At 42.5% G+C, this 25,288-nt stretch overlaps 1 protein-coding gene across 2 annotated transcripts in view; it reads left to right on the top strand.

Moving 5' to 3' along the window:
* Positions 1–24,626, top strand: part of HSD17B2 (hydroxysteroid 17-beta dehydrogenase 2) — a 55,315-nt gene extending 30,689 nt beyond the window's left edge. The window contains exons 2-5 of one of the 2 annotated variants that reach the window (XM_008139705.3): positions 3,279–3,491; positions 10,654–10,839; positions 19,295–19,432; positions 24,190–24,626. In XM_008139705.3, the coding sequence (XP_008137927.2) occupies positions 3,279–3,491; positions 10,654–10,839; positions 19,295–19,432; positions 24,190–24,500 (848 nt within the window). In that variant the 3' untranslated portion in view covers positions 24,501–24,626. The remainder of the gene's footprint in view (positions 1–3,278; positions 3,492–10,653; positions 10,840–19,294; positions 19,433–24,189) is intronic. The other variant, XM_054710446.1, reaches the window with a different exon arrangement.
* Positions 24,627–25,288: the final 662 nt, after the last annotated feature.

Raw genomic sequence — 25,288 nt, 5'->3', positions numbered from 1 at the left:
ACTAGACTGATAACAGCCACACGTGACAAGTTGGACCTTGTGCAAAAATACCCTTTGTCTTATTGACTTTCAAGCTCAGCACAGGAGGGAGATACTATTATAACCCCACTTCCCAGATGAGGAAGTGGAGGTTCCAAAGAGCAATATATAACATTTTCCAAGGCTCAGACATGGAAGAGGCAGAATCAAGGAGTTTGAATCTTAATCCAGATGTTTAGCTAACTGTTGGTTGAGGCAAAATCCCCATCTACCAATATTGTGCATGTAAAGGCTTGAAAATCAGGAAGGATGGCATAGTTTTGTTAAAAAAAACAAAACGAAACCTATATGGCAATTACTTCAAACAGGCACTGTTAAGCACATCAAAATATTAACTGATGTAGGTACCATTATTAAGCCCATTTTACAGATGAGGAAGTTGAGGCATGGAAAGGTAAAATAACCTGACCAAGGTTGCACAGGTAGGGATGGGGGGCCAAGCTCACACTCAGGCCTCTATGCTATCCTTCCTCATGAGTAAGTACAAGCAAATGGAACAGATAGCCTCCTGTCAAATTTGGCTTTATTAATTCACTTTCAAATAAAAAACAAATGCAGAAGAAACCAAGATGGCGGCATAGGTAAACACCTGAATTTGCTGCTGTGCACAACCACTTTAAAACTACAACTAAAAGACAAAACGGATATCATCCAGAACCATGGGAAGGCTGGCTGAATGGAAATTATACAACTAGAAGGAAAGAGAAAAGCACACTGAGACTCGGAGGAAGTGCAGAGGTGCAGAAGTGAAGTGCGGAGGTATGGAGGGGCGCGCGCAGAAAGGGGCTGGCAACTGAGTACGTTGTTGTCTTTTTCAACTGGGAGGGAGACACAAGCTCCCCACTGCTCTGAACTCCAGTTCCGGGTGAGACTCTGGGACCCTGATTCATACGGTGAGAAACTGGACTGTCTGGCATCAGGCTGGAACACGAGGGTGGCTTTCTCTCAGAGGTGCTTGCAGCGATCATTGTTCCTGAATGGTGCCACAGGACACAGAGACCCGGGGGCCTCTTTGGGGGAAGGGCTGATGGTCAGCCATTGCTGTTTGCTCCACCCAGGTGATTCCCTGAGACCCTGACCCACCCAATTTACAACCTCACCCAAGCTGTGCGTAGATGCTTTTGCATATGAATGGTCTGGCCCTTTGCAATCTAAAACCTAACATACTGCAGCTGGGTCAGAGAGCCCCAGAGCCTCCAAAAAAAGGCCCAAGGCTCAACAGCAGCTTGCATTGCTTCACAGTTGGGCCTCATCTGGACACCTCCAAACCCTAAACAAAGAGGAGGAATCTGCAGATCTCTCCGTAGCTCCTGCTGGGTGGCCTCAGGCAGTGGCTGACTTTGCACCTCCTTGGAGATCCAAGAGCCAGTGGTCAGAGTGAGGCCATTCAGATTACAACTCTTCAGATCCATAAGATACACACTCAGGGAGTAGTCTCAGTGAGCACCAAAGCCCCACTGAAGCAAGTCCTGCCCCATAAGGATGTCTCCAGCACAGAAGTTCTCCCATCGTAGACACAATGATCCTCACAGCCAATTGGCCTGGAGGTTAATTCCTCCCAGTGATACCAACAACAATCAAGGCTTAACTACAACAAGACTGTGCACGCAGCCCACAAAGGGGTGCACCAAGAGTGTCCACTTCAGGTAATTAGGAAGGCTGAGCCACTGGGCCCTGTAGAACACCTAGCACACAAAGCCACTCTATCAACACAGGGAAGCAGCCAAAATGCGGAGACAAAGAAACAGGTCACAAATGAAAGAAATGGAGGAAAGCAAACTACAGGATATAGAGTTCAAAACCACGGTTATAAGGTTACCCAAGAATCTTCTAGAAACCTCTGATAAATTTAGTGAGACCCTCGAGGATATAAAAAAGGACCAACTAGAAATTAAGCATACACTGACTGAAATAAAGAATAATATACAGAGATCCAACAGCAGACTAGAGGATCGAAAGAATCAAGTCAAAGATTTGAAATACAAAGAAGCAAAAAACATCCAACCAGAAAAGCAAAAAGAAAAAAAGAACCCAAAACTATGAAGATAGTGTAAGGAGCCTCTGTTACAACCTTAAGTGTACCAACATCTGAATTATGGGGATGCCAGAAGAAGAGAGAGAGCAAGATATTGAAAACCTATTTGAAGAAATAGTGACAGAAAACTTCCCCTACCTGGTGAAAGAAATAGACGTACAAGCCCAAGAAGTGCAGAGAACCCCAAACAAAAGGAATACAAAGAGGACCACACCAAGACACATCATAATTAAAATGCCAAGGGCAAAAGACAAAGAGAGAATATTAAAAGCAGCAAGAAAAAACCAGTTAGTTACCTACAAGGGAATACCCATACGATTGTCAGCTGATTTCTCAACAGAAACTATGCAGGCCAGAGGGAGTGGCAAGAAATATTCAAAGTGATGAATAGCAAGAACCTATAACCAAGATTACTCTACCCAGCAAAGCTATCATTCAGAATTGAAGGTGAGATAAAGAGCTTCACAGATAAGAAAAAGCTAAAGGAGTTCATCACCACCAAACCAGTATTATATGAAATGCTGAAAGGTATTCTTTAAGAAGAGGAAGAAGAAGAAAAAGGTAAAGATAAAAATTATGAACAACAAAGTGACAACCACAAATACATATCTATCAACAAGTGAATCTAAAAATCAAGTGAACAAAAAATCTGATGAACAGAATAAACTGGTGAATATAATAGAATCGGGGGCATAGAAAGGGAGTAGACTGACAATTCTCGGGGGAAATGGGGTGTGGGGGGTGCAGGAAGAGACTGGACAAAAATCGTACACCTATGGATGAGGACAGTGTTGGGGGGTAAGGGCAAGGGTGGGGTGGGAACCAGGTGGAGGGGAGCTATGGGGGGAAAAAAGAGGAACAACTATAATAATCTGAACAATAAAGATTTATTTAAAAACAAAAACAAATCCAGATTTAGTAAAGGGAGGTTTTATTCCCTCCTAAGTTCTTTTGCCACCAGCTACTCCTGGCCATCCCCCCATCAGCTTTTCTCCTACCCCAAATTCTCCCTCATTTCCCTTTTTATATACAGAAAAAATAAATCATCTGTTTTGGCTTCTCTGCCCATTTCCCGCTTATATGAAAAAAATTCCTCAAGACCCACTCTGTCCAAAGAATATGGACCATTATAAATAGCATGTGGTGTGTTTCCTTATTAAATATTTTCTCCAGAGCCACTTTGTCTTGCTTTGACCTCTTGCAGGTGGCGATTCTGGGATTGGTCATGCTCTGTCCAAGTATTTGGACCAGCTGGGCTTCACTGTGTTTGCTGGAGTTCTGAATAAAAATGGATCAGGAGCAGAGGAACTGCGAAGAACCTGCTCCAAGCGCTTCTCTGTGCTCCAGATGGATGTCACCGACTCACAGCAGATAAAAGATGCCTACAGCAAAGTGGTGCAGAAGGTGCAGAACAGAGGTACTGCCTTCAGCCACCCATGTCCTGCATTGCCCTCCACCTCCTTGCAAATGCCCAACATGGGTTCCAGCCTGTAATTACTCCTGCCCTCTAGTCCATTCTGGCTGCTGACCACATCTGAAGACACCTCTACAGAGCAGCTGCCACGTGTGGGGGCCTCTCGTAGACATGAGTATGTTAGAATGAGTCAGGCATGGTCTATCTTCACAGTACTTACAGAATTCTTTATCCTGGTTCCTCCAACATCTGCTCACTCTCCCATCAATCACCGCCTCTCACTCCTTCCTCATTTCTCTCCTTACATCAATATTAACATGCATTATATTTTTTAAAAGCTTCATAATCATGGTTCTTCCTTAGCCACTGTCCTTTCTTGTTCCCTTCCTTCATGGCCAAGCTCTTTGGAAACCTGCTGCCCAGGTCTGGCCAAGCTAATTAGCATTATCCTAAACTCCAACCTCTCAACTGTGTGTGTGTGTGGGGGGGGGGGGGGGGGGAGGAAGGGGGGCGGCAGATATGGCAGGGATCTCCCTTTTCCGGGTCCAGCTCGGAAAGAGAGATGAACCGGTTCTGAGTGGAGGTGGCTGGGGATTGAGAAATAAAAGAAAGAAACAAGACGCAAAGATAGAAGGAAAAAAGCTGGGACTGCTGTCCTCTCTGATGGAGGGACAGGGACCCAGGGATGCAGCATGTTTATTTATACCCCTAAATACCAGGGGGTTTCACCAAAAGTTAGGATCAAAGGAGATTATTTGCATTCTTGAGTAGGCCCGAGCATTCCTGGTGCTAGACTGGATTTACATATCAAAGTCCCACTCCACTACACCTGGGCTGAAATGAAGGCCAAGCTGAAAACACTCTTGCCTTTTTGGCAAAGCCTGTTCCCAGGTCAAGGCTCTGCCTGTCGCCCTGAGTTCAGCTCACAATAATTAAAGAAATGCCCATGTGCCTTCCCAGGGGGCCCTCTACACTTAACTTCTATGCAGTGTTTAAATGTGGCGACCACTCTCCCCTGCTTTGGTGTCACCAGACCCCTATTGCCCTTGTAGTTCGCTGATCATTCTTTCTGCATCTATCTGAGCCTTTTCTTCTACCCCTTAACCCTGTCCATAAATGTGAATGTTACTAAGGATCTATCCCAAACTTCTCACTCCACATTTTTGGGGCTATACTGTTCTTTCCCTATACCAGGAATTTGCGCCAGGGAGTGTTTTGAAAATATCCAAGTTTGGTCCCAGGATGGGCTACATATGTTGGGGGGCCCAGTGCAAAATGAAAATTATGTGAGGCCCTTTTAGTTTAAAATATGATTAAGACTTTAAATGGTCCCAGCAAGAAATTCAACCAAGCCCGAAGCCCTTCTGAAGCACCGGTCTAACACTCGGGATACCCACCCAGCCTGAGAACCCCTCCCCCAACCAACCACATCAATATCTACCTACAATAACTCAGCTAATCCTTCAGCCACGAGGCTGACAATGTTGCTATCCTTTTACTGGGAATTTCAGCTGTAAAGAAGATCCTATGTGGGGTCTTAGGTATCAGTATATTTTAAAGCTCCCAGGTGATGCTAATATTCTGCCTGAGTTGAGAAACACTGAGATTTAAGCAACTGTGATTTAAGTAACTTCCAAATCTGTATTACCAACCTAGCCCTCTTTTCAATGTGCAAAACTACAGGTATATAAAATTATCTAGCAGACATCCCAATTTGATTTGTCAAAATCTGACCTCTGCTGCCAGTTTGCGAATCAGTTTACCCTCTGCACCCCTTGGTTCAGGTGTTAGCACTGCCACATTCAAGCCAGCAACCTGAAGGTGTCCCTTATACCTGTGGCTACCTGTAATCCCTGCATCCTATTGGTCTGGAGCCCAGTCAATTATACCTCCTAGATCTTTATCATCCCAGACCTTCCTACCATCTCCAGGCAGCTCTGGTTTAGCGAAGGCCCTCATTTCCCACCTGGGCTCCCACAATGACCCCCTCCCTTTGCCTTTCCCATTACTTCCTAAATGGAGAGTAATCTTTACAATGTACACATCTTCCAGTGTCATCTATTCCCTAAAAACCCCTTTGACATACAGGGTTTTCATGTCTTGGGTTCCTCCCATGAGCCAGCTCTGTGGTAGGTGTTTTGCTATGTCTCATTCCATAGTTCAGTGGTTCTCTAAATAAAACCTAAATACCTTAAGGCCTTTCAGGATAGTGGCCCCTGCCAAACTCTTAATTCTGAATGGTTTCCAGAATAGAATTTGCTAGTTTGTATCTTTGCATATTCTGCTTCCTCTTACCAAAATTCCCTTCTGGCCTCCACTTCCTTTCTCTAAGGCTCTTGCCTTTATCCAACTGCAGACTCTACTCCCACAGAAATCCTGGCTCAAACAAAATCTCTTGCATGACCTTTCTGATAATCTAGGCTACATCATTCACTTCCTCTTTTGGACACTTACTCATTATACTTTGCAGACATTTGTATCACTGCATTATTATAAATATCTGTCCATCTACCACTCCTCACCACTAGGTTCCTTGAGAACCAGAACTGTTTTAATCAGGATTCTTTGAGATGCAAATGACACAACCCAATTCAAATTTGCTGAAGCAGCCCTGACCATTTTGGCTCAGTGGATAGAGCACCAGCCTGTGGACTGAAGGGTCCCAGGTTTGATTCCAGTCAAGGGCACATGCCTGGGTTGCAGGCTCGATCCCCAGTAGGGGGCATGCAGGAGGCAGCCAATCAATGATTCTCTCTCATCATTGATGTTTCTATCTCTCTCCCTCTCCCTTCCTCTCTGAAATCAATAAAAATATTTTTAAAAATTGCTGAAGCATAAAGGGAATGTATTTGCTTATGTGATTGAGAAGACCAGTTGGCTTCAGGCATGTCTGGATCCAGGAACTTAAGCAATGTCATCAGGACCCAGTCTCTGTTTCTTAGCTCTGCTTTCTCCTGTGTTGGTTTTAATATAGGGTTTTCTATGGAAGCCTCAAATCCTTCCTGCTTATATTCTCTTTACAGCATAAAGAGAGTAATATTATCTGTCTCATTTGATATTTGAAGTAATCTATAATAATAAAAGTGTAATATGCTAATTAAACCAGACAGCTGAACAACCTTCAGGACCACCTTCCAGACAAAGCCAGGGCTGTCAGGGCCGAGCCCCTTGCACAAATTTTGTGCATCAGGCCTCTAGTAGTTATTACAAAGAGAGCACTTAGAAGCGTCCCTGACATGAGGTAAGCATTCAATCAGGGCTCTTAGTTTTCTTTCATTCAATATTAAGGACAGTCCCAGTCATATAGAAAATATTCAATAAACATCCATGAAATGAGAGGATGAGAGAAAAATCTATTGTTGGTTATCAGGAATCAATTTTCAGCAAGTTTAGCAATGCGCTATCATTTTCTAGAAAGGTACCTTTTCCTGTCCTGGTCTTTTGCTATCTTACCAGGTTGAGCTTGTTTCTCTCATGAGTTTGATTTCATGATGTCTTATTTAAGGAGATATTCGATACAGATCCCTCTAGTGAGGCCAGAGGAGCAGTACTGACCATATTGAACAATAAAGTAGGGAGAAATACCATGCCAGTGTCCAGGGATGAAGGGATGTGGTGAGTGCATTTTACAAGGTATGAGCCCCTGGTGTTTGGGAGCCAGCATACTAGAGGGCAATCCTCTTCTGAGACAGAACTACCAATACACCATGGCCTGCTCTCCTCGAGATCTCTCTCAACTTCAGCCTCTCAAATCATAGAGAACGAGGAGCAGTGAAACAGGGAGTTTAAAATCAGAAAGAAGAATGTTTGCTAAAGAACCCTCTGGAACCTGTAGATAAACCAGAAAACTGACGCTCCTGGATGAGGGCCAGCAACTGTGCTGTGTCCCTACATAACATATTATTAACTTAGTGTTAGCATATGGTTAATTATTAATGAATATTAGTTATTTTAAAGCCCTATAGGTATAAAGGGCATAATGGCCAGTTTAGAATTCTATGACAAGAGTTACAAACTATGGCTCTACCTGTTTATTTTTTGTTGTTGTTGTTGTTGTTTTGTTTAGCATTTTATTTAGAAACTAGAAGCCTGGTACATGAAATTCGTGCACGGGTAGGGTCCCTAGGCCTGACCTGGGATCAGGGCCGGATCTTCCCTGGCTGCCAACAGCTGCCCTGCCCCCTGCCGCTAGTAGCCCTCTGTGTATGGGCGATCAGCAGGGCGATCAAGGTCCTGGTACCACCCACATCTGCTGCCACCCACCCTCAGTTCCTGGTTCCCCATCGGGCGATTGGAGCCTGCTGGCAGGGGGGAGGAACCGAGAGGTTGGCCATTCCGCCCACTCACCGGCCCCACCCTCCGCTGCCACTGGTCGCCCTCTGTGTGTGGGGTGCGACTGGCGGAGTGATCGGGGCCTGCAGGCTGGGGGCAGCTCCTGCGTTGAGCGTCTGCCCCTAGGTGGTCAGTGCGCGTCATAGCTGACTGGTTGATTTGCATATTACACTTTTATATATATATAGATAATTTTAGATTCACAGGAAGTTGCAAAAAAAATGTACAGGGAGATATTAAGCACCGTTTGCCAAGCCTCTCTCAGTATCAACGTCTTGCATAACTATAGTACAATAGCAAAATTAGAAAATTGGCATTAATATTATCCATAGAGTTTATTCAGGTTTCATATGTGCAAGTGTGTGTGTGTGTGTGTGTGTGTGTGTGTGTGTGTAGCTCTGCAATATCATAATGTGTAGGCTTGTGCTAAAATCACCACAATCAAGATACAGAACTGTTTCATCAATACCAGGCTCTCTCATGCTACCCTTATAGAGCCATATTCTCATCCTTAATCCCTGACAATAACTCATCTGTTTTCTCTCTCTTTAACTTTGTCATTTAAAGTCTATTATGTAGCTCTGCCACCTATTTTTGTATAGCCTGTGAGCTAAGGATTTTTTTTACATTTTTAAATAGTTATAAGAAATCGGAAGAATTATTTTGACACATAAATTATATGGAATTCAAATGTCAATGTCTATACATGAGTTTTATTGGCACCCAGCCATGCCCACTCACTTACATATAATCTGATTGCTCTCACATGATAATGGAAGAGTTGAGACAGTAGGACCTGCAACACTAAAATATTTACTATCCAGCCTTTTATATAAAAAGTTTGCCGAGCCCTGTTCAAGGGCATTCTCAAGCTGAGTCTGCATGTTGACTGGTTAAAGGTATGCAACAGGTTGAGTGAATTAAAACCCTCACTGAGTGAGATGATGCTAGTGGAGGCATCCTCATCACCCCTCACCATCCTAATAGCTGTTGAGCTATTACTACATGCCAGGCACCCTCTCTCTGGATTTTCCTAACATTATGATGTGTGAAATGTCACTAACTCAGGTGTGCAAGACATGTAAATTTATTCTCTACAACTCATCTCAATTTATATTTTGAGCAATCTTTCTGACATGTGGCAAAAGCATTTCTGTCATTTTCAACTTCATCTCATTTCCCTGGGGTAGTGGCATCTACATTCCTGGGGATGGGACATTTCATCTTGGATTGTCAATGCTTCATGTTGGCCCCTGTGGAGATGTCCGAGGCTCCATCTAGTCCTCACATACCTTCTTCCTAGATGTTAGGGTTGGTGCCTCCTGCCTTTTCTGCACTCAGCCAGAACTGAGGCTCATTCGTCTCCTATACATAACGCAGGTTCTCTCACTTGAGTATGCTGCAGGATCGCCTGGAAGGCAGGTTGTATTAGGTGCTGAGATTCAACAATTTCTGATTGGCAGTTTCTGATCCAGCAGGTCTGAGGTGGGGATCCAGATTGACATTTCTAACAAATGCCCAATTGATAAGATGCTGCTGATTCTGGACCACACTTTGAGAACCACTGTTCTAAATCATGCTGAGGCTCAGGGAACTCAGAGATTCTGCTTCAGGTCCATCAAGCTAAACATATGTTAGGTCCTGCCACCTCTTTTTCTCTCAGATAAAGAGGACCCAGGCCACTCACCTCTGCTTTGGATCCCTCATCCCCCAAAACATCTGGAGTTTTTCTGATACCTCTCTCCTACTATTTATGGCAATGGTTCCCAAACTTGTGTATTGGAATCACCTGGGGAAAATTTTAAACTATTTCGAAGGTCCCCTTTCTCCCCCATCCAAGAGTCCTGTTCTAGTTGATTGGGATGTGGCCTGGGCAATGGGGCTTTAAAAAGCCTCCCAGGTGAGCCTAATGTGCGGTCAAGGTTGAAAACCACTAGTTGTGGACAGCGATTCTCCAAGTGTGGTCCAGGCCAGCATCAGCGTTGCCTGGGAACTTGTTGGAAATGCAGATTCTCAGGTCTCCAGATATCCCAAATCAGATTCTCTTGGGGGGAGGGGGAGGACCAGCAATGTGTTTGAATAAACCCTTCTAGTGATTTTTTTTTTCTTTTTTCCGTGTGTGTGTGTGTGTGTGTGTGTGTTGTTAATCTTCACTGGAGGATATTTTCTCCATTGATTTTTAGAGAGAGTGGAAGCGAGGGGGAGAGATAGAGAAAGAAACATCAATGTGAGAGAGACACATCAATTGGTTGCCTCCCATACTAGCCACCGGAATCGAACCTGAGACCCTTCAGTCTAAGGGCTGATGCTCTCTCTACTAAGCCAAACTGCTTAGGGCCTTCTGGTGATTCTTATCAAAGGGATCAGGCTGGTTGGGGAAAAGACTAGGACTCAGGGTCTTTGTAGTCTTAGGTCTTGGCACTTGTTCTCTAGTTTCCCTGTTTCCTTGGACTAGGAGGTCTTCTTGTCTAAGGAAAAGGACAGACAGGCTCTTACGTCATCCTGCATTGTCCTAAAGATACCATACTGTCTCACACATTCCTTGGAGGGAGAAGCATGAGGTAGACTTTTACCAAGCTACATGGATGTAGGAAAGTGCTCTGAAGCAAAAGAAAATACCTCCAAAAATATTGCTTGATATTTCACAAATTTACTCCCCACATAACCCCTCAGGGCAGGTGGTTGTAGGTATTCAAAGAGACTGAGTTTGGAGAGTGTAAGTGATCTGTCCTTAATCTCAAAGAGGCCCTTTTGACTCTAGAACTTAATATGTTAAAAATTGTCCTGCTCTCTAGTCTGGCCCAATCTCAATGCTATTCCTTTCTGTTCTCAGGACTGTGGGCTGTGGTCAACAATGCTGGGATCCTTGGCTTACCCACTGATGGGGAGCTCATTCCTATGATCCACTACAAACGATGCATGGACGTGAACTTCTTCGGGGCTGTGGAAGTCACGAAGGCATTTTTGCCTCTTCTTAGGAAATCCAAGGGGAGGCTGGTGAACATCAGCAGCATGGCGGGTGAGTTGGCCTTTCCCCACAAGGTTGTGCAGTGCCCATCATGCAAGACGTGCATTCTTTGTGGGCTGAACAAGAAAGCAGGCCATGCTTATGCAGGGCTGGGTCATGATTCGTCAAATTGTATGTTTACTATTGATCTTAAAACAATGAAACCTTTATCTCCTCTAAAATCTTTTTATGTACAAGCTCTAACATACCTTCTAACTCATCTGTTCACTACTGGGAATTGAGGGTTGTTGCATATTTCCACATTGGCACAAGCAATGCACAAGCTTCCTAGACCTGAACAGAATATTCTGCATACAGTTAAAGTCAGCATTACAGGTAACCTGTTTTGAATCCTCCCTAAACTTGGCATACTCTTTTGTTCCCTGTAAAATGAGTAGGCAAATGGCTTCATCCTGTTGGCACTTCAGAGTCCCATTTCTCAGTTGGCTGCCTGCCAGTGTTTTCCATAAGATCATTCTCTTCATTTTGCAATCTTCACGATTGGATCAGAGTAAGACATTTGATGATTAATTTCTCTCCATATCCAAGAACAGGTAGTCAACAACTTGAATCAAGAGTTTAATAATCTCCCTTTCATAAACAATGCCCTGTGTGTGATATCACATAAGTGTGATAAAAAAAAAAAATGTTATCTAGGAGTGCTTGAAAAGCCTGGGGCAGAGTGAGTCTCAGTATGGAAGCCCATGCTGGATATTAAGGTCAGTCCCCATAGTTGTTTTATTTATTTTTATTTTTTTGGAGGGAGGGATGGGAATAGAAGGCAAGGAGAAAGCATAGATGCACCATCAACCAAAATATATTACTTTACTACTGTTGCTATGACAGACAACCACAAATTTAATGGCTAACTAATACAATTTTCTCTTACGGTTCTGAAGGCGAGAGGTCTCACTGGGCTAGAATCAAGGTGTCAAGCAGGGCTGCATTCCTTCCTGAGTCTCTAAGAGAGAATCAATTACATTGACTTTTCTAGCTTCTAGAAGCCTCCTGTATTCCTTGGCTCATGGCCCTCTTCCTCCATCTTTCAGTTACTCCTTGACTCTGACACTCCCACTTCAGTCTTATAAGGATTGGGGCAGGGAAGAAATATTGCTTCTTTAAATTCTTTTCTAGGAGATGCACAGAAAAGTCAACCACATTATGAATACACTAAAGGCCCGCTGCATGAAATTCGTGCATGGGCAGGGGTGTCCCTCAGCCCAGCCTGCACCTTCTCATAATCTGGAACCCCTGCGGGATTGAGCCTAAATCAGCAGTCAGACATCCCTCTCATAATTCAGGACTGCTGGCTCCTAACTACTTGCCTGCCTGCCTGCCTGTCTTATCACTCCTAACCACTCTGCCTGCCTGCTTGATCACCCCTAACCACTCGCCTGCCTGCATGATCATACCTAACTGCCTCTGCCGCAGCCCCCACTGCCACGGCTTCATCCAGAAGAACGTCTGGAATGATGTCCGGAAGGTTGTTCAGCTGTCTGGTCTAATTAGCATATTACACTTTTATTATTATAGATCCTTCTCTCCCACATTTCCCATTCCTACAGGAAGGACCTTGAAACAGAAAGAGAGAGATGCCCTGTGACTATACAGTTAGAATCAGTTTCAAAAGGAGAAGAAGCCAGCCAAGCAAAGTGGAGATAAACTGTCCAGGTTGTGAACCTATCTTTACCACTGACACCTGAGTGGCCTAGGACAAAGTCCTGAACGCCTGAGCTGCAGCTTCCTCATTTTACCAAGGGGCTAATAATTGCTTCTTCTCCGGGTTATGGTGAGATGAGATAATATGACAAGTGTTTAAGCATCAGCCATACCTGGCATGTAGTGAGTTAGAGACTCAAAAGCCATCCACCATGACAATGGGGAAGAGGCTGGCTATATATGCATCTGTGGCTTTTTATCCTGCCAGCTGCTGCATCACCATCCCAGATTGTGTCAATGAGTTGCCATACGTCCTGCTGTTCCCTGTCACTTACTATTTTTAGATTTGACCATAACTTCTCTGGTAGAATTTTATCTCTTATAATCATGTTTACCATCCTTATCACAGAAATACAATAGCTCTTTAACCCAAATCCTTGCAAAGCAGTTAGCTAAATATTTAACCAAGGAAGAAAGAAACTGGGAGGTAATTGTTATACTGATAGTACAAAGGGCACTTGAAAAATCTTTATGTTTGAGAGGTTTAAAAGCTTTTTCTGGCCCTAGCCAGTTTGGCTCGGTGGATGAAGCATTGGCCTGTGGACTGACAGGTCCAGGATTTGATTCAGGTCAAGGGCACGTACCTCAATTGCAGACTCCCCCCTGGTGGGGTGCATGCAGGAGGCAACCAATCAATGAGTTTCTCTCACATCGATGTTTCTCTCTGTCTTTCCTTCTCTCTTCCTCTGTCTCTAAAACCAATGGAAAAATATTATCGGCTGAGGATTTAAAAAGAAAAATAATAAATAAAATAAATAAATAAATAAAAGTTTTTTCCTGGCCAGTTTGCTTCTTAAGAAATTGCAGAGTAAAACCTGAGTATGTACATGCAGTTATAAGCTGGACTTGAACAAGAATGTTTGAAAACAAGCCTTATAAAACAACTCGGGCCTCAGGGCTTTTGAGCCAGTTGTGGTTTGAATCCTGTTCTTCTCTTATTAGCTGGATGATCTGGGGGCAGGTCACCTCACTTGTCTATGTAGGCATTTTATTATCTGTTAATGAGGGTGACCCAGCACCGGAGTCCAGGAGTCTAGGGCAGTGTTTTACAACCTCAGCATTATTGCTATTTGGGAGAAGCTAATTTTCCCCGGGGGAAGCCTATATGATGTATTGTAGGATGTTTTAGCAGCATCTGTGGTAAACCACTAGATGTAAGTAGCACCCACCCTCAGCACTGACAAATCTTCAGAGATTGCCACATGCCCACTGGTAGGAGGGGGGTCACAAAAAATCACTTCCAGTTGAGAACCTCTGATCTCGACTGTAGATAAAAATGCATTGTGGATTCTGAGTGCTTACTTAGCACTGTTATTGGTTAAAATGTATTAAAATTACTTTACACCAAAATAAACGGCCTTAGAGATTGTTACAAGTCTATAAATTATAGGTATCTGGCAGAGTTCATGGGTCCAGCTTTGAGCCTGGTCTTACTTAGTGCAGAGAAGTTGATTGTGGAGTCATTCGTGGATTTTTTTTTAAAATATATTTTATTGATTTTTTTACAGAGAGGAAGAGAGAGGGATAGAGAGTTAGAAACATCCATGAGAGAGAAACATCAATCAGCTGCCTCTTGCACACCCCCTACTGGGGATGTGCCCGCACTAAGGTACATGCCCTTGACTGGAATCAAACCTGGGACCCTTGAGTCCGCAGGCCGACGCTCTATCCACTGAGCCAAACCGGTTTCGGCTCGTGGATTTTTTCTTGCTGAGCTGGCTGCTGTAAGGAAATCAGTGATCTGGCAAATCATTCAGCCAGCCCCTCAGCTGCTCCGTGATGTGAGAGGAAGCCAAAGCTGAGGGTTGCTTTCCTGAAACTCTCATACAAAAGCCAGGGCTAGTGTAGAGCAAGAGAAGAGAGAACAAGATTGAGTAAACTACCTCTGCACTAAATTGTATTAGACGCTTGCGGGCCCGAAGTCATTTAATCCCAAAGTTTGCAGGATGCAGGTATTAATCCTTTTCTATATCAACTACACTCTAGTCTGGGATTATCCAGCTGGTAAATGCCGGAGTCAGGATTGGAACCTGGTCTGTTTGTTTTACTCTAAATTCTGTGTTCCTCTCGCTTTTCCAGACTATCATACAAGGACATACCAGGTAAACAGGGCAAAAAAACCCCAGACCCTAATTTTAGTGCTTAAAGAATCATTAGGAGGTGTTAGCAATTTAGGGTTGCCTGTCTCTTACATCAAAGCTTCTCAATTACTAATGTGTGTAGTGATCACCTGGGGATCTTTGTTAAAATGAAGATTTTGACTGGAAGGTCTGAAGGGGGTAAGGCTAAGATTCTACATTTCTATGGAGCATCCCCAAAAAATGTATACACACACTTTGAATAATTATAAAGTCAATGTTTATTCAAGTGACATTTCATTTTCAAAATTGAGCTATCAGCTGTTCAAGTGTGTATACATTTTTTGGGGACACTCTGTATAATAATAGTTCCTAAGTAAATGCTACTGTCCTTAGACAGCTTTTGCATTAGAATCACCAGGAGGGATACTTAAAAACAGGAAATCAAAACTACAATGAGATCACATTTCACACCCACTAGAATGGCTATAATAAAAAAATCAGAGCACCTCCCTTGCGGGATGGCTCAGTTGGTTGGAGCATTGTCCAGTGCATCAAAAGGTTGGGGGTTCAATTCCTGGTCAGGGCCCATATGGGAGGTAATTGATCGATGTTTCTCTCTCTCTCTCTCTCTCTCTCTCTCTCTCTCTCTCTCTCTCATGCAAGACATTATCATTAGAGGAAGTTGGGTTAAGGGTAAACAGTATTATCAAGTACATTTTCTTTGCAACTTCCTGTGAATCTATAATTATTTCTAAACAAAAAGTTAAAAATACTCCCTTTCAGACATGCTTAAGGAGGGAGAATTACCTAGCTCCCAGGTAGATCTTTGGATGTACAAAGGTCATAAGGTCTCCTAATGTTTTGGTAAATAAAACTAAAAATTTTGAAGTTTGGCATGGGAGGCCAAAACATGAAGGCCTGGCTTATTTGAAATTTTAAAAGATAAAAAAAGCCTCATTGAACAAGCTGAGAGTAAGAAGCTAAGGAAATTCCTTGACAAGTGGAATAAGGGAAACAGCCAAAATAATTAAACAAGGCCAAACAATTTGAGCAATTTACAGCCAGCAAATCAATCACAAGGTTTTATCTTCCCTGACCAAGGACACTTAGGAGCAAATGGTTTACACTTTCCAGACTGTCCCAGGGCAGACCGGCCACGGTCCCATTCCCTCTTCAATAATGTTCTTTACAAATAAAACTAACCAGAAAATAACCCTAGTTCCTTTATACACATGTCTTGATGAATCAACATATTGAAGGACACATCTGAAAGCTAATGAATACTCGGTTAAGACCCTCTCCTGAGGGATGGGTGGAAGTGGAAGAGGGAATGGAGGAGATAAATGGTGATGGAAAAGAAAATAAGGAAGAAAAAAAGATCCTCTCCTGAGACCTCCCCTAGGATTCCAGTCAGCCAAGGAAAGATAAAAAAAAGCCTCAAGACAAAGGATCTACAGTGTGCTCTTGCTAGAACATGCCCATGCCTTGTATCTTTGCTGATTTTCTCCTAAACTCTAAGGAACCCCATGAGACTTGCAACAGGGGAACAGTCGGCAGTGGCAGCTCAACCCAGGCTTACCCCGAAACCTGTATCCAACGCCCCCTTTTCTCTGACTTTCTCTCTCTTGTTGCTTCTTCTACCTTAAGCCCTTCCTTTGTTTCACTGTCTCCAGCTTTAATAAATATACTCTCAAAATCACCTGGAATGGTATTCTTTTCTGCACAGTCAATAACCCACACACTACCGGTAGGCCCTAGACAGACCTGCCCCTGGACTAGACCCATCTGGTAATTGGGTCTGGTAACAAAGCTAGAGCTTTAGAAACATCTGCCAAGGCTGCAACCATTTTTTTTTTAATCCTCACCCGAGGACATGCATAGAGAGAGGAATGGAGGAAGGGAGAGAGGGAGGGAGAGGGAGAGTGAGCCAGCTGGGGATTAAAGCCAAAACCCAGGTATGTGCCCTGACCAGGAACTGAACTGGCAATCTTTTGGTATTTGGAATGATGCCCAACCAACTGAGTCACACCAGCAGGGCCAGATGTGTTTTTTAAAAATGTAAAGCAAGACTCTCTGCCAGCAAAAAATAGTATGACCAGTTTTACTGAGATACTTGCTTTATTGTGGGGTTCTGGAATTGAACCCACAATATCACTGAGATATGCCTGTATTTCCTAAAAGGAAATTATGTGAGCCAGACCAAAGCTTTAATAATAATGTAAGAAAAATAATGATAATTAACATTCATTATTCTAGGTTTTTCTACTTCAATGCCTATGCTCTTCCCCACCCCAACCCCAAATTTTATTGAGATATAATTCACATATAACATTGTATTAAAGTGTACAAAATAATTATTTGATATATGTATATATTATGAAATGATTACCACAATTAGGTTAGTAGCATCCATCATCTCACACAATTACAATTTTTTTTTCTTGTGATGAGAACATTTTAAAGCTTTACTTTCAGCACCTTTTAAGTATACAATACAGTATTAACTATGGTTACCATGCAGTACAGCAGGCCCTTGAATAATGTTGTTTCATTCAACTAGTTTCATTATAATGGTGATGAGATGCTGTAGGGACTTAACTCATGTTCATGTCAATTAGCCTATAGTAAAATTAGTTTCATTATACCTCTTTTCCTTAAAGTTGAAGACCTATCAATGATGTTAGTAAGGACATACTGTATATTACATCCCCAAATTTTATGTATGTTATAACTGGAAGTTTATACCTTTTGACCTCCTTCACCCATTTTGCCCACCTCCTACTACCCACCTCTGGAAACCATCAATTTGTTCTCTTTATCTATGAGTTTGGTTTTTTAGGTTCCACATATGAGTGAGATCATATAGCATTTGTCTTTCTCTGTCTGACTTATGTAACTTAGTATAATGTACTCAAAATCCTCAAGGTTCATTCATGTTGTTGCAAATGGAAGGATTTCCTTTCTGTTTAATGGCTACATAATATTCCCTTGCATATATTAAACCACATTTTCTTTATCCACTCATCTGTTGATGAATACTTTGGTTGTTTCCATGTCTTGGCTATTGTAAATAATGCTGCAATGAACATGGGGGTGCAGACACTATGCTCTTTTTTTTTTTTTCATTGAGATCATTGTACATTTACTTAAGTTGTAAGGAAGAGTATAAGAGATCTTATGTACCATTTACCCATTTTCCTGTAATGGTAAATTTTTGCAAAACTATCTATATAATAAAAGCCTAAGCGACCATTACAGCGGAACCACCAGAATGACTGGTCACTATGATGTGCACTGACCACCAGGTGGCAGATGCTCAATTGCAGGAGCTGCCCCCTGGTGGTCAGTGCACTCCCACAGGGGGAGCGCAGCTCAGCCAGAAGCTGGGCTCACAGCTGGCCCGTGCAGCGGTGGTGGTGGGAGCCTCTCCTGCCTCCACAGCAGCACTAAGGAACAGCAAGCAGGCAGGCAGTAAGGAGTGAGGGGTCCCGGACTGTGAGAGGGATGTCCATCTGCTGGCTTAGGTCCCCTCCCCGTCCCGGACTACGAGAGGGTGCAGGCTAGGCTGAGGGACCACCCCCTACCCTCAGGCCATTTCATACACCAGGCCTCTAGTAATACAATATTATAACTAGCATATCCACCAATTTTATTCAGATTTTTTCCAGTTTTACTTATACTGTGCATTTTTGGTTTCATACATTTTACCATCTCATATTTTAAAGTGCATTGTGTGATATTTTTCAGATCAAGACTAGATAGTTTAATTCAAAGTATGGTTTTATTAAGTGACTGGGAATGGACAATGTCTTTACTAAGATTGCCCTTTAAGAAACCGGATCACAATCATTGCAGTCATGTTTTCCCTATATGAAGAAATGAGCTCAGTGTTTTGTGGGAGGCCAGGAAGAAACTGAAAGCCTATTTAGAAACAAGAATTTGTCCCACCAACTACAGACTTAAGGGAATGACTTAAGTATCCCTTAATAAATGATCCTTAATAAATGTTAGATATGGGCATGAGACATATTTTGTAGTCTCAAATGCCCCGCTGAAACCTTTAACTTTTGGATAGAGGTAGGATTCAGGCAAGACAGCTCAGGGCTAGGAAGATGTTCTTCCATGGATAAAGTATGTCCAACTGAAAGAAATCACTTGCAAAATTCTAAAGTTAGGAGAACAAATACAAGCACATGTGCAAAACTAGTCTCATGTTTGGTTTGGTGAGAATCACCAAAGCTGGGAAAACTGGTGAAACTAGGAAGCATGGAAAGGTAAGATCCTCCTCCCAATCCTAGCTAGTTGTGCAAATGTCCTAAGGATTATAGGCAGAGCAAAATACCCATGAAGTCATCTCTGGCATTTGCTGAAAATGTCTATGGTCTCTTGAAGCAAGGTGGTTGCTTTAAAAAATTTATTTAAATTGAGATATAATTGGTATACAATAAACTGCTCATATTTAAAGTACACAATTTGATAAATTTAGACATATGTATGTACTCAGGAAACCATCACCACACAATCAAGATAGTGAGCATGTCCATTATCCCCCCAACTTCCTTCTTCCCCTTTCTACTCCCTCCCCGATCCCATAGCAGATAATACTTAGTGGATGATAAAATAAAAACATCCGACTTGATTATTTTTTTCTTCCATTATTTCCATAGGAGGGGTCCCACTTTTTAAGATGGCGGCCTATGGCTCATCCAAGGCAGCTCTGACCATGTTTTCGGCAGTCATGAGACAAGAGCTTTCCAAATGGGAAGTTAAAGTCTCTAACATCCAGCCTGGAGGCTTCCAAACAAGTAGGTATCTGAGCCTAAGAGCCTTGCAATGGTCCTCCTGGAAGGGATGCTAATAAAGGTCCTCTGTTCTGCTCAAACTGAATGCCTCAAAGTCAACTAAAGAGGGGTTGGGATGGATGGGCCTCTTTTAAGAATAGAGGGGCAAGTGCTAGGTTCTTTTTTCCAATCTATGGTTGCTCCCCTGCATTCTTCCACGAAGGAGTTATGTTTTGATGTCATGTGTTTTATAAACACCACCTCCTCCCCTATGAACCACTTGTTTTCTACCCTGGGAGGAGATGGCCATCCTCCCCTCTCTCCTTCCTGAATTTCTGAACTCTGAGCAGATGCAGACCACCCCCATGGCTCAGTGCTTAGTTTCCAGCCATCAAACACTTAATCTCTAAAAAGCCCATCTGATAAAAGACCATAAAATGGGAGGGATTGCTAACTTACTAAAGACCAAACCTAGAGGTTTTAATGTTAACCAGGAGGATCATGACTGAGTGAAAGGCCTCTTTTGGGAGGGAGACGGAGAGAAAGAGGCCTCGGCCACCCATGGTGAAAGAGTAGATCAGGGCTGTATGAATGAAGGAAAGATAAGGATTGAAAGGATTTTCCATGTTGGGGACTCCCTGAGTGGAGAGGAGAAATGAATGGGTTAAAGATAATGCCAAATGTGACAGACTGAGAGATTGGTATAGAAGACATGACACCAAGAGCAGAAAGTTGACTGACAGCAAGTGTAAGGGGTAAATGATGAATTTGACTTTGAACCTGACAGGAGGATCAAGGGTTTGGTGGCACAGCCAAAGGAAACTTCCAACACAGAGAGAAAACCTCCAGCTAAGCTACAGTTGTAAGGATTCACCGAAATTGTTATGGCTACCATTTTGGGGGAGCTGTTCTTCTTAGAAAGTAGCCACGTTCTACATATTCTTTCCTGATGTTGTTGATCTTATTCATTTTTAAATTGAGAAATATATCATACATACATAGTTTAACAAATTATTATAAAAACTTATGTCCTTAACATCCAGATAAAAAAAATAAAACATTTCCAGCCCCTAGAAGCCCCTATATGATCCTCTCCAGTCATAGCCTTCTCCCATTCCCAAAACATGCCCACTCCCTTACTTTTTGTAATATTTTATTTGTTTTTCTTTACAATGATATATCCATATACGCATCCCCAAACAACAGAGTTTGGCTTTACTCGTTCCTGAACTTTGAATGGAATCAACATGTTTATATTCTATTGTGTCTGGCTTCTTTCACTCAATGTTGTTTCCACAATTCATCTAAGTTGTGTGTAGCTGTGGTTCATTCATTTTTCATTGCTATATAGTATTCTGTGAATATGCCACAATTTTTCTACAGTTGATGGGATATTTAGGTCACTTTGGATAATTATGAAGAATTCTTCCATGAACCTTCTGTCACATGTACTGTGGTGTATGTGTACATGATTTTTTCCTACGACACATACCCAGGAGTGGAATGACCAGATCATAGAGTTTAATTATCTTCAACTTTACTGGATAATACCTAACTGTTTTCTAAAATATTATTTCAATTTATAGCCTCACCCTTCCCGTATAAGTCTTATATGTCTTAGTCTGCATCATAGTTCTGAGGGACAGGTTTAATTGACCTAATTCTCCAGGTGAGGACACTGAAGTGAGGTGGGTAATATGCACTCAGTATGGGTGTGTGGCACACCATGAAAGTGGGGAATTTGAAACCAGATCCTTAAATGTAGTGCTGGACTCTTTCTTTCCTACCAGACTGCCCTCTGTTTAAAGCTGATATTTGATGGGCTCTCTGAAGGCAGAAGGCTAGACAATGGAGGGCTGAGGACTCAAGTTGGAGAATAATGCTTGAAGGAGGGGAGGGGGAGCAAGAATAAGAATCTTCAGGGACACAAAGAGCTTCTGAAGACATTCAAGGAGACACACCAGATTTTTTTTTTTAGTGTCCTGCAATAAAAACGGCTGAAACATATTGCATGCTTAGCCGGTTTTAAGCACTTGGCATGCACAATTTCACTTAATTCTATTAAGCAAGCATTGTAATAACCACATTTTATAGGGAGAAAACTGAGGCTCAGAGAATTTAAGGAATTTCCCAAGCCACAGAGCTGATATGAGGCAATATGAGGCAGAGATGGGTTTTGGATCTAGATAGTGTTAACAATTTCATTGCATATAGCCCAAAGTGGCAGGGGATGGGTGAGTGGGTGTCAAAAGTGGCAGATGAAGGTTGATAAAGGGCTGGTGGCTTTGACACCAATAAAGAAAGCTTTGGGGAATCAAAATAGAGTACCCACAAGAGTGGTAAGAAAGTCCATGAGGTATTTAAAAAGGAAGTAGAGAGGGAAAGGAATCCCCCAGCCTGTGAAAGCAGAGACTGGGGGGAGGTAGTTGGAGGAACAATAGTTCACACAAACATGTTTTTCATGACTCAGAAACCTCCAGAATAATTGTCAGGGTAATCATTTCTTTAAATACCGCATGTGCCTTCATAAAAAGAAATGAGCAATTGAAACCCCGTTTACATTCCCATGAGTGTGATTGGATTTCACTGGCTTACATTTCAGAGTGAGGCTCCCCCACAGTCCTGATACTGGGGAGTCAACCAAGCTCGCAAACAAAGGCTCATCCCCACAGCAATCCCTGAGGAATCACATACTTTGCAGGAGGGAGCATGAATTGCAGTAATCTTTCTGGAACAAAATCTGGCAGTAGCAATTAAAATTCAAAATGCATGTGCCTTTTGACCAGGGGACCACAGTTTGGGGACTGTAATCTACAGAAGTAAATGCTGAAATACAAAAGGATATAATATGCAAGGCAGTTTATGGCAGAGCCGCCTAAAATGGTGAAATCTAGGAAGGACTTTGATATAGATGTGGTTGACTAAAAGCTATTTAGTGGAAAATTCTGCTGCTCTGGTTTCAATCTATAGCCATTGATCAGAAGGTAGATATGTGATTTATTACTAAGCAAAAGCAAGCAAACAAACATGAAAACAAATTCCTTTTTGTTGTTTTGTTTATTCCTGGTAAAACAGAATTGACCAAAAGCCTTTTATATGTATATATGTTTGTATGAACAAGGGGGAAATGTAGAAAGATACACAAAACTATAGGTTGCCTCAGGAGATTAACTTTACAAGCACATACACCTTCTTACCCTAGGCGATTTTTTCCATTGATCCTTAGGGAGAAAAAGAGAAACATCGACCTGAGAGAGACACATCAATTGGTTGCCTCCCACATGAGCCCCGACAGGGGCCAGGGTTCAAACCTGAAACTGAGGTACCTGCCCTTGGCCAGGAATTGAACCCATAACCCTTTGGTCCACAGGTCAGTGCTCCAACCACTGAGTCAAACTGGCCAGAGCCATATACATATTTTATATGTAATACATATTATAGTGTGTACATTACATATTTTTTTCTTTTTTTAAAATCCTCACCTGAGGACATTTTTTCCATTGATTTCTAGAGAGAGTGGAAGAGAGGGTGAAAGAGAGGGAGGAGGGGGGAAGAGAGAGAGAGAGAGATAAATTGATTGGTTGCCTCCCCCAAGGGTCCCTGCCAGGGCTGGGGAACCTGCAATAGAGGTAATTGCCCTTGATTGGCAATCGTACCCTCGACCCTTTGGTCTGTAGGCTGATGCTCTAACCACCGAGCTAACTAGCCAGGGCTGTACATTATATTATATGTTGTATATAATAGTCATGAAAAGGTATGTACTGAACCATTGATCGGCAAACTCATTAGTCAACAGAGCCAAATATCAATAGTACAATGACTGAAATTTCTTTTGAGAGCCAAATTTTTTAAACTCAAACTTCTAATGCCACTTCTTCAAAATAGACTCGCCCAGGTCGTGGTATTTTGTGGAATAGCCACATTAAAGGGGCCAAAGAGCTGCATGTGGCTCGCGAGCCGCAGTTTGCCAACCACGGTACTGAACTGTTTGTGACAGCACAATTTCTAAGTGCTCCAAATTGAAAACAGCTCAGATACCCATCACAGTATAATGGATAAGCAATTTGTGGCATATATATATACAATGGAAAACTCTGCAGCTATGAGAATGACCACACAATATCATAGATGAACCTCTCCTTATAGAATTGATTCCACTTATATAATGTCCAAAACCAGGCACTCTATTCTGTTCATTGGGACAGTGGCTCCTGGGAAGGGGGCTGAGAGTCGGGGCTTGAGGATGGTTTGTCCTTTTCTCTTTTTTTATTAATATATTTTTATTGATTTCAGAGAGAGGGAGAAAGAGATTGAAGTATCAATGATGAGAATCATTGAGTGGCTGCCTCCTGCACATCCCCTATCGAGCCCGTAACCCAGGCATATGCCCTTAATTAGAATGGAACCTGGGACCCTTCAATCTGCAGGCTGAAGCTCTATCCATTGAGCCAAACCGGATAGGGCGGTTTGTCCTTTTCTTGATCTGGTTGCTGGTTATACGGGCTATTCAGTTTGCGAAAACCCTGTCATTTGTGCAGTTTTCTGTAAAAAAAAAAAAAAAAAAAAAAATATATATATATATATATATATATATATATATACATATATATATATATATATATAATCAAGTACATATTTGAAAAGGTGTTTGGGAATGCTGGTCCTTCTAAACAGAAGCCAATTCACAAGGCCAATTCACAAGGGCCCGCTTCCTGTTAGGGGTCGGCCATACCGGTTCTGGCCCTGCAGTATCTGAGCCTCCCTTTCCTCTGGCATCTCAGGTATCACAGGCACGAGAGAAATGCGGGACAAGCTGGAGAAAGACATCCTGGACCACCTCACCCCTGACGTGCAGGAGGAGTACGGCCAGGACTATATCCTTGCGCAAAAGAATGTTTTCAACAAAGTCTTCGCTTACGCCAGCTCTGACCTGTCCCCTGTGCTCCTGGACATCCAGCACGCCATCTCTGCTAAGAGACCCTTCACCTTTTACACGCCGGGGTCAGGGGCTTACCTATGGTTCTGCTTTGTTTCTTTTAGCCCAACTGGCATATTTGATTATTTCAACAAAAAAATTAGTTACTTTAAGTAATTGGCACACCTAGGATACTAAGCATGCCTAATCGGAAAAATAAAGCCATGTAGGCAAATATATGAAAAATGTTGTCATTTTGGAGTGAAAGAGAAGCCAGTTTCCCATTAAAGCTGTGGTTTCCTATCTTGCATTTCCTGTGAACTCTGTTGGGTGAATGGGACCAATGTACTGGTGAGAAGGCTGAAGGTTAGAAATGACTACCATGAAGAGCATTGATTGAGTGCTAACTCTGTACCAGATACATTCCAGGTATTCTCTTATCTAGTTCTCATCAGAGAACTGAGGTAGGTATCTTCACCCCTACATAATGGGTAAGAAAATTAAGGGTCAGGGAGGTTAATTTCCTAGTTCATGGTCACACAGCTAGCAAAAGGCAGAGCTAGAATTGAAATCCAGATTGGACTACACTGTCTGCCAGGAGAGAAGGAAGTGAAGAGAGATGATGATTTTTCTCTTGCTCTTGCTCTTGCTCCCTTTCTCTCTCTAGAATCAATAAAGAAAAAGGTGTGGTCCATGCACCTGCAGTATCAGCATCACTTGAGAACCTATTAGACATGCAGGTTCTCATGAGCCAACCCTACTGCATTTCAGGTTCCTTTGGCTGCTATAACATTGCCAGTAACTCAGTCTGCCAGAATTATTATGCTACAGTTCTGGAAGTCAGAATTCTGAAATAGGTTTCACTGGGGTAAAATCAAATTGTCAGCAAGGCTTGTTCCTTCTGGAGGCTCCAGAGTAGAATTCATTTCTTGTCTTTTTCGGCTTCCAAAGGCCTCTATATTCCT

Source organism: Eptesicus fuscus, chromosome 21, assembly GCF_027574615.1.
Source record: "Eptesicus fuscus isolate TK198812 chromosome 21, DD_ASM_mEF_20220401, whole genome shotgun sequence".
NCBI lineage: Eukaryota > Metazoa > Chordata > Mammalia > Chiroptera > Vespertilionidae > Eptesicus > Eptesicus fuscus.
The sequence above is the reverse complement of the archived record's forward strand: the minus strand, read 5'-3'. Positions and strand labels throughout refer to the sequence as shown.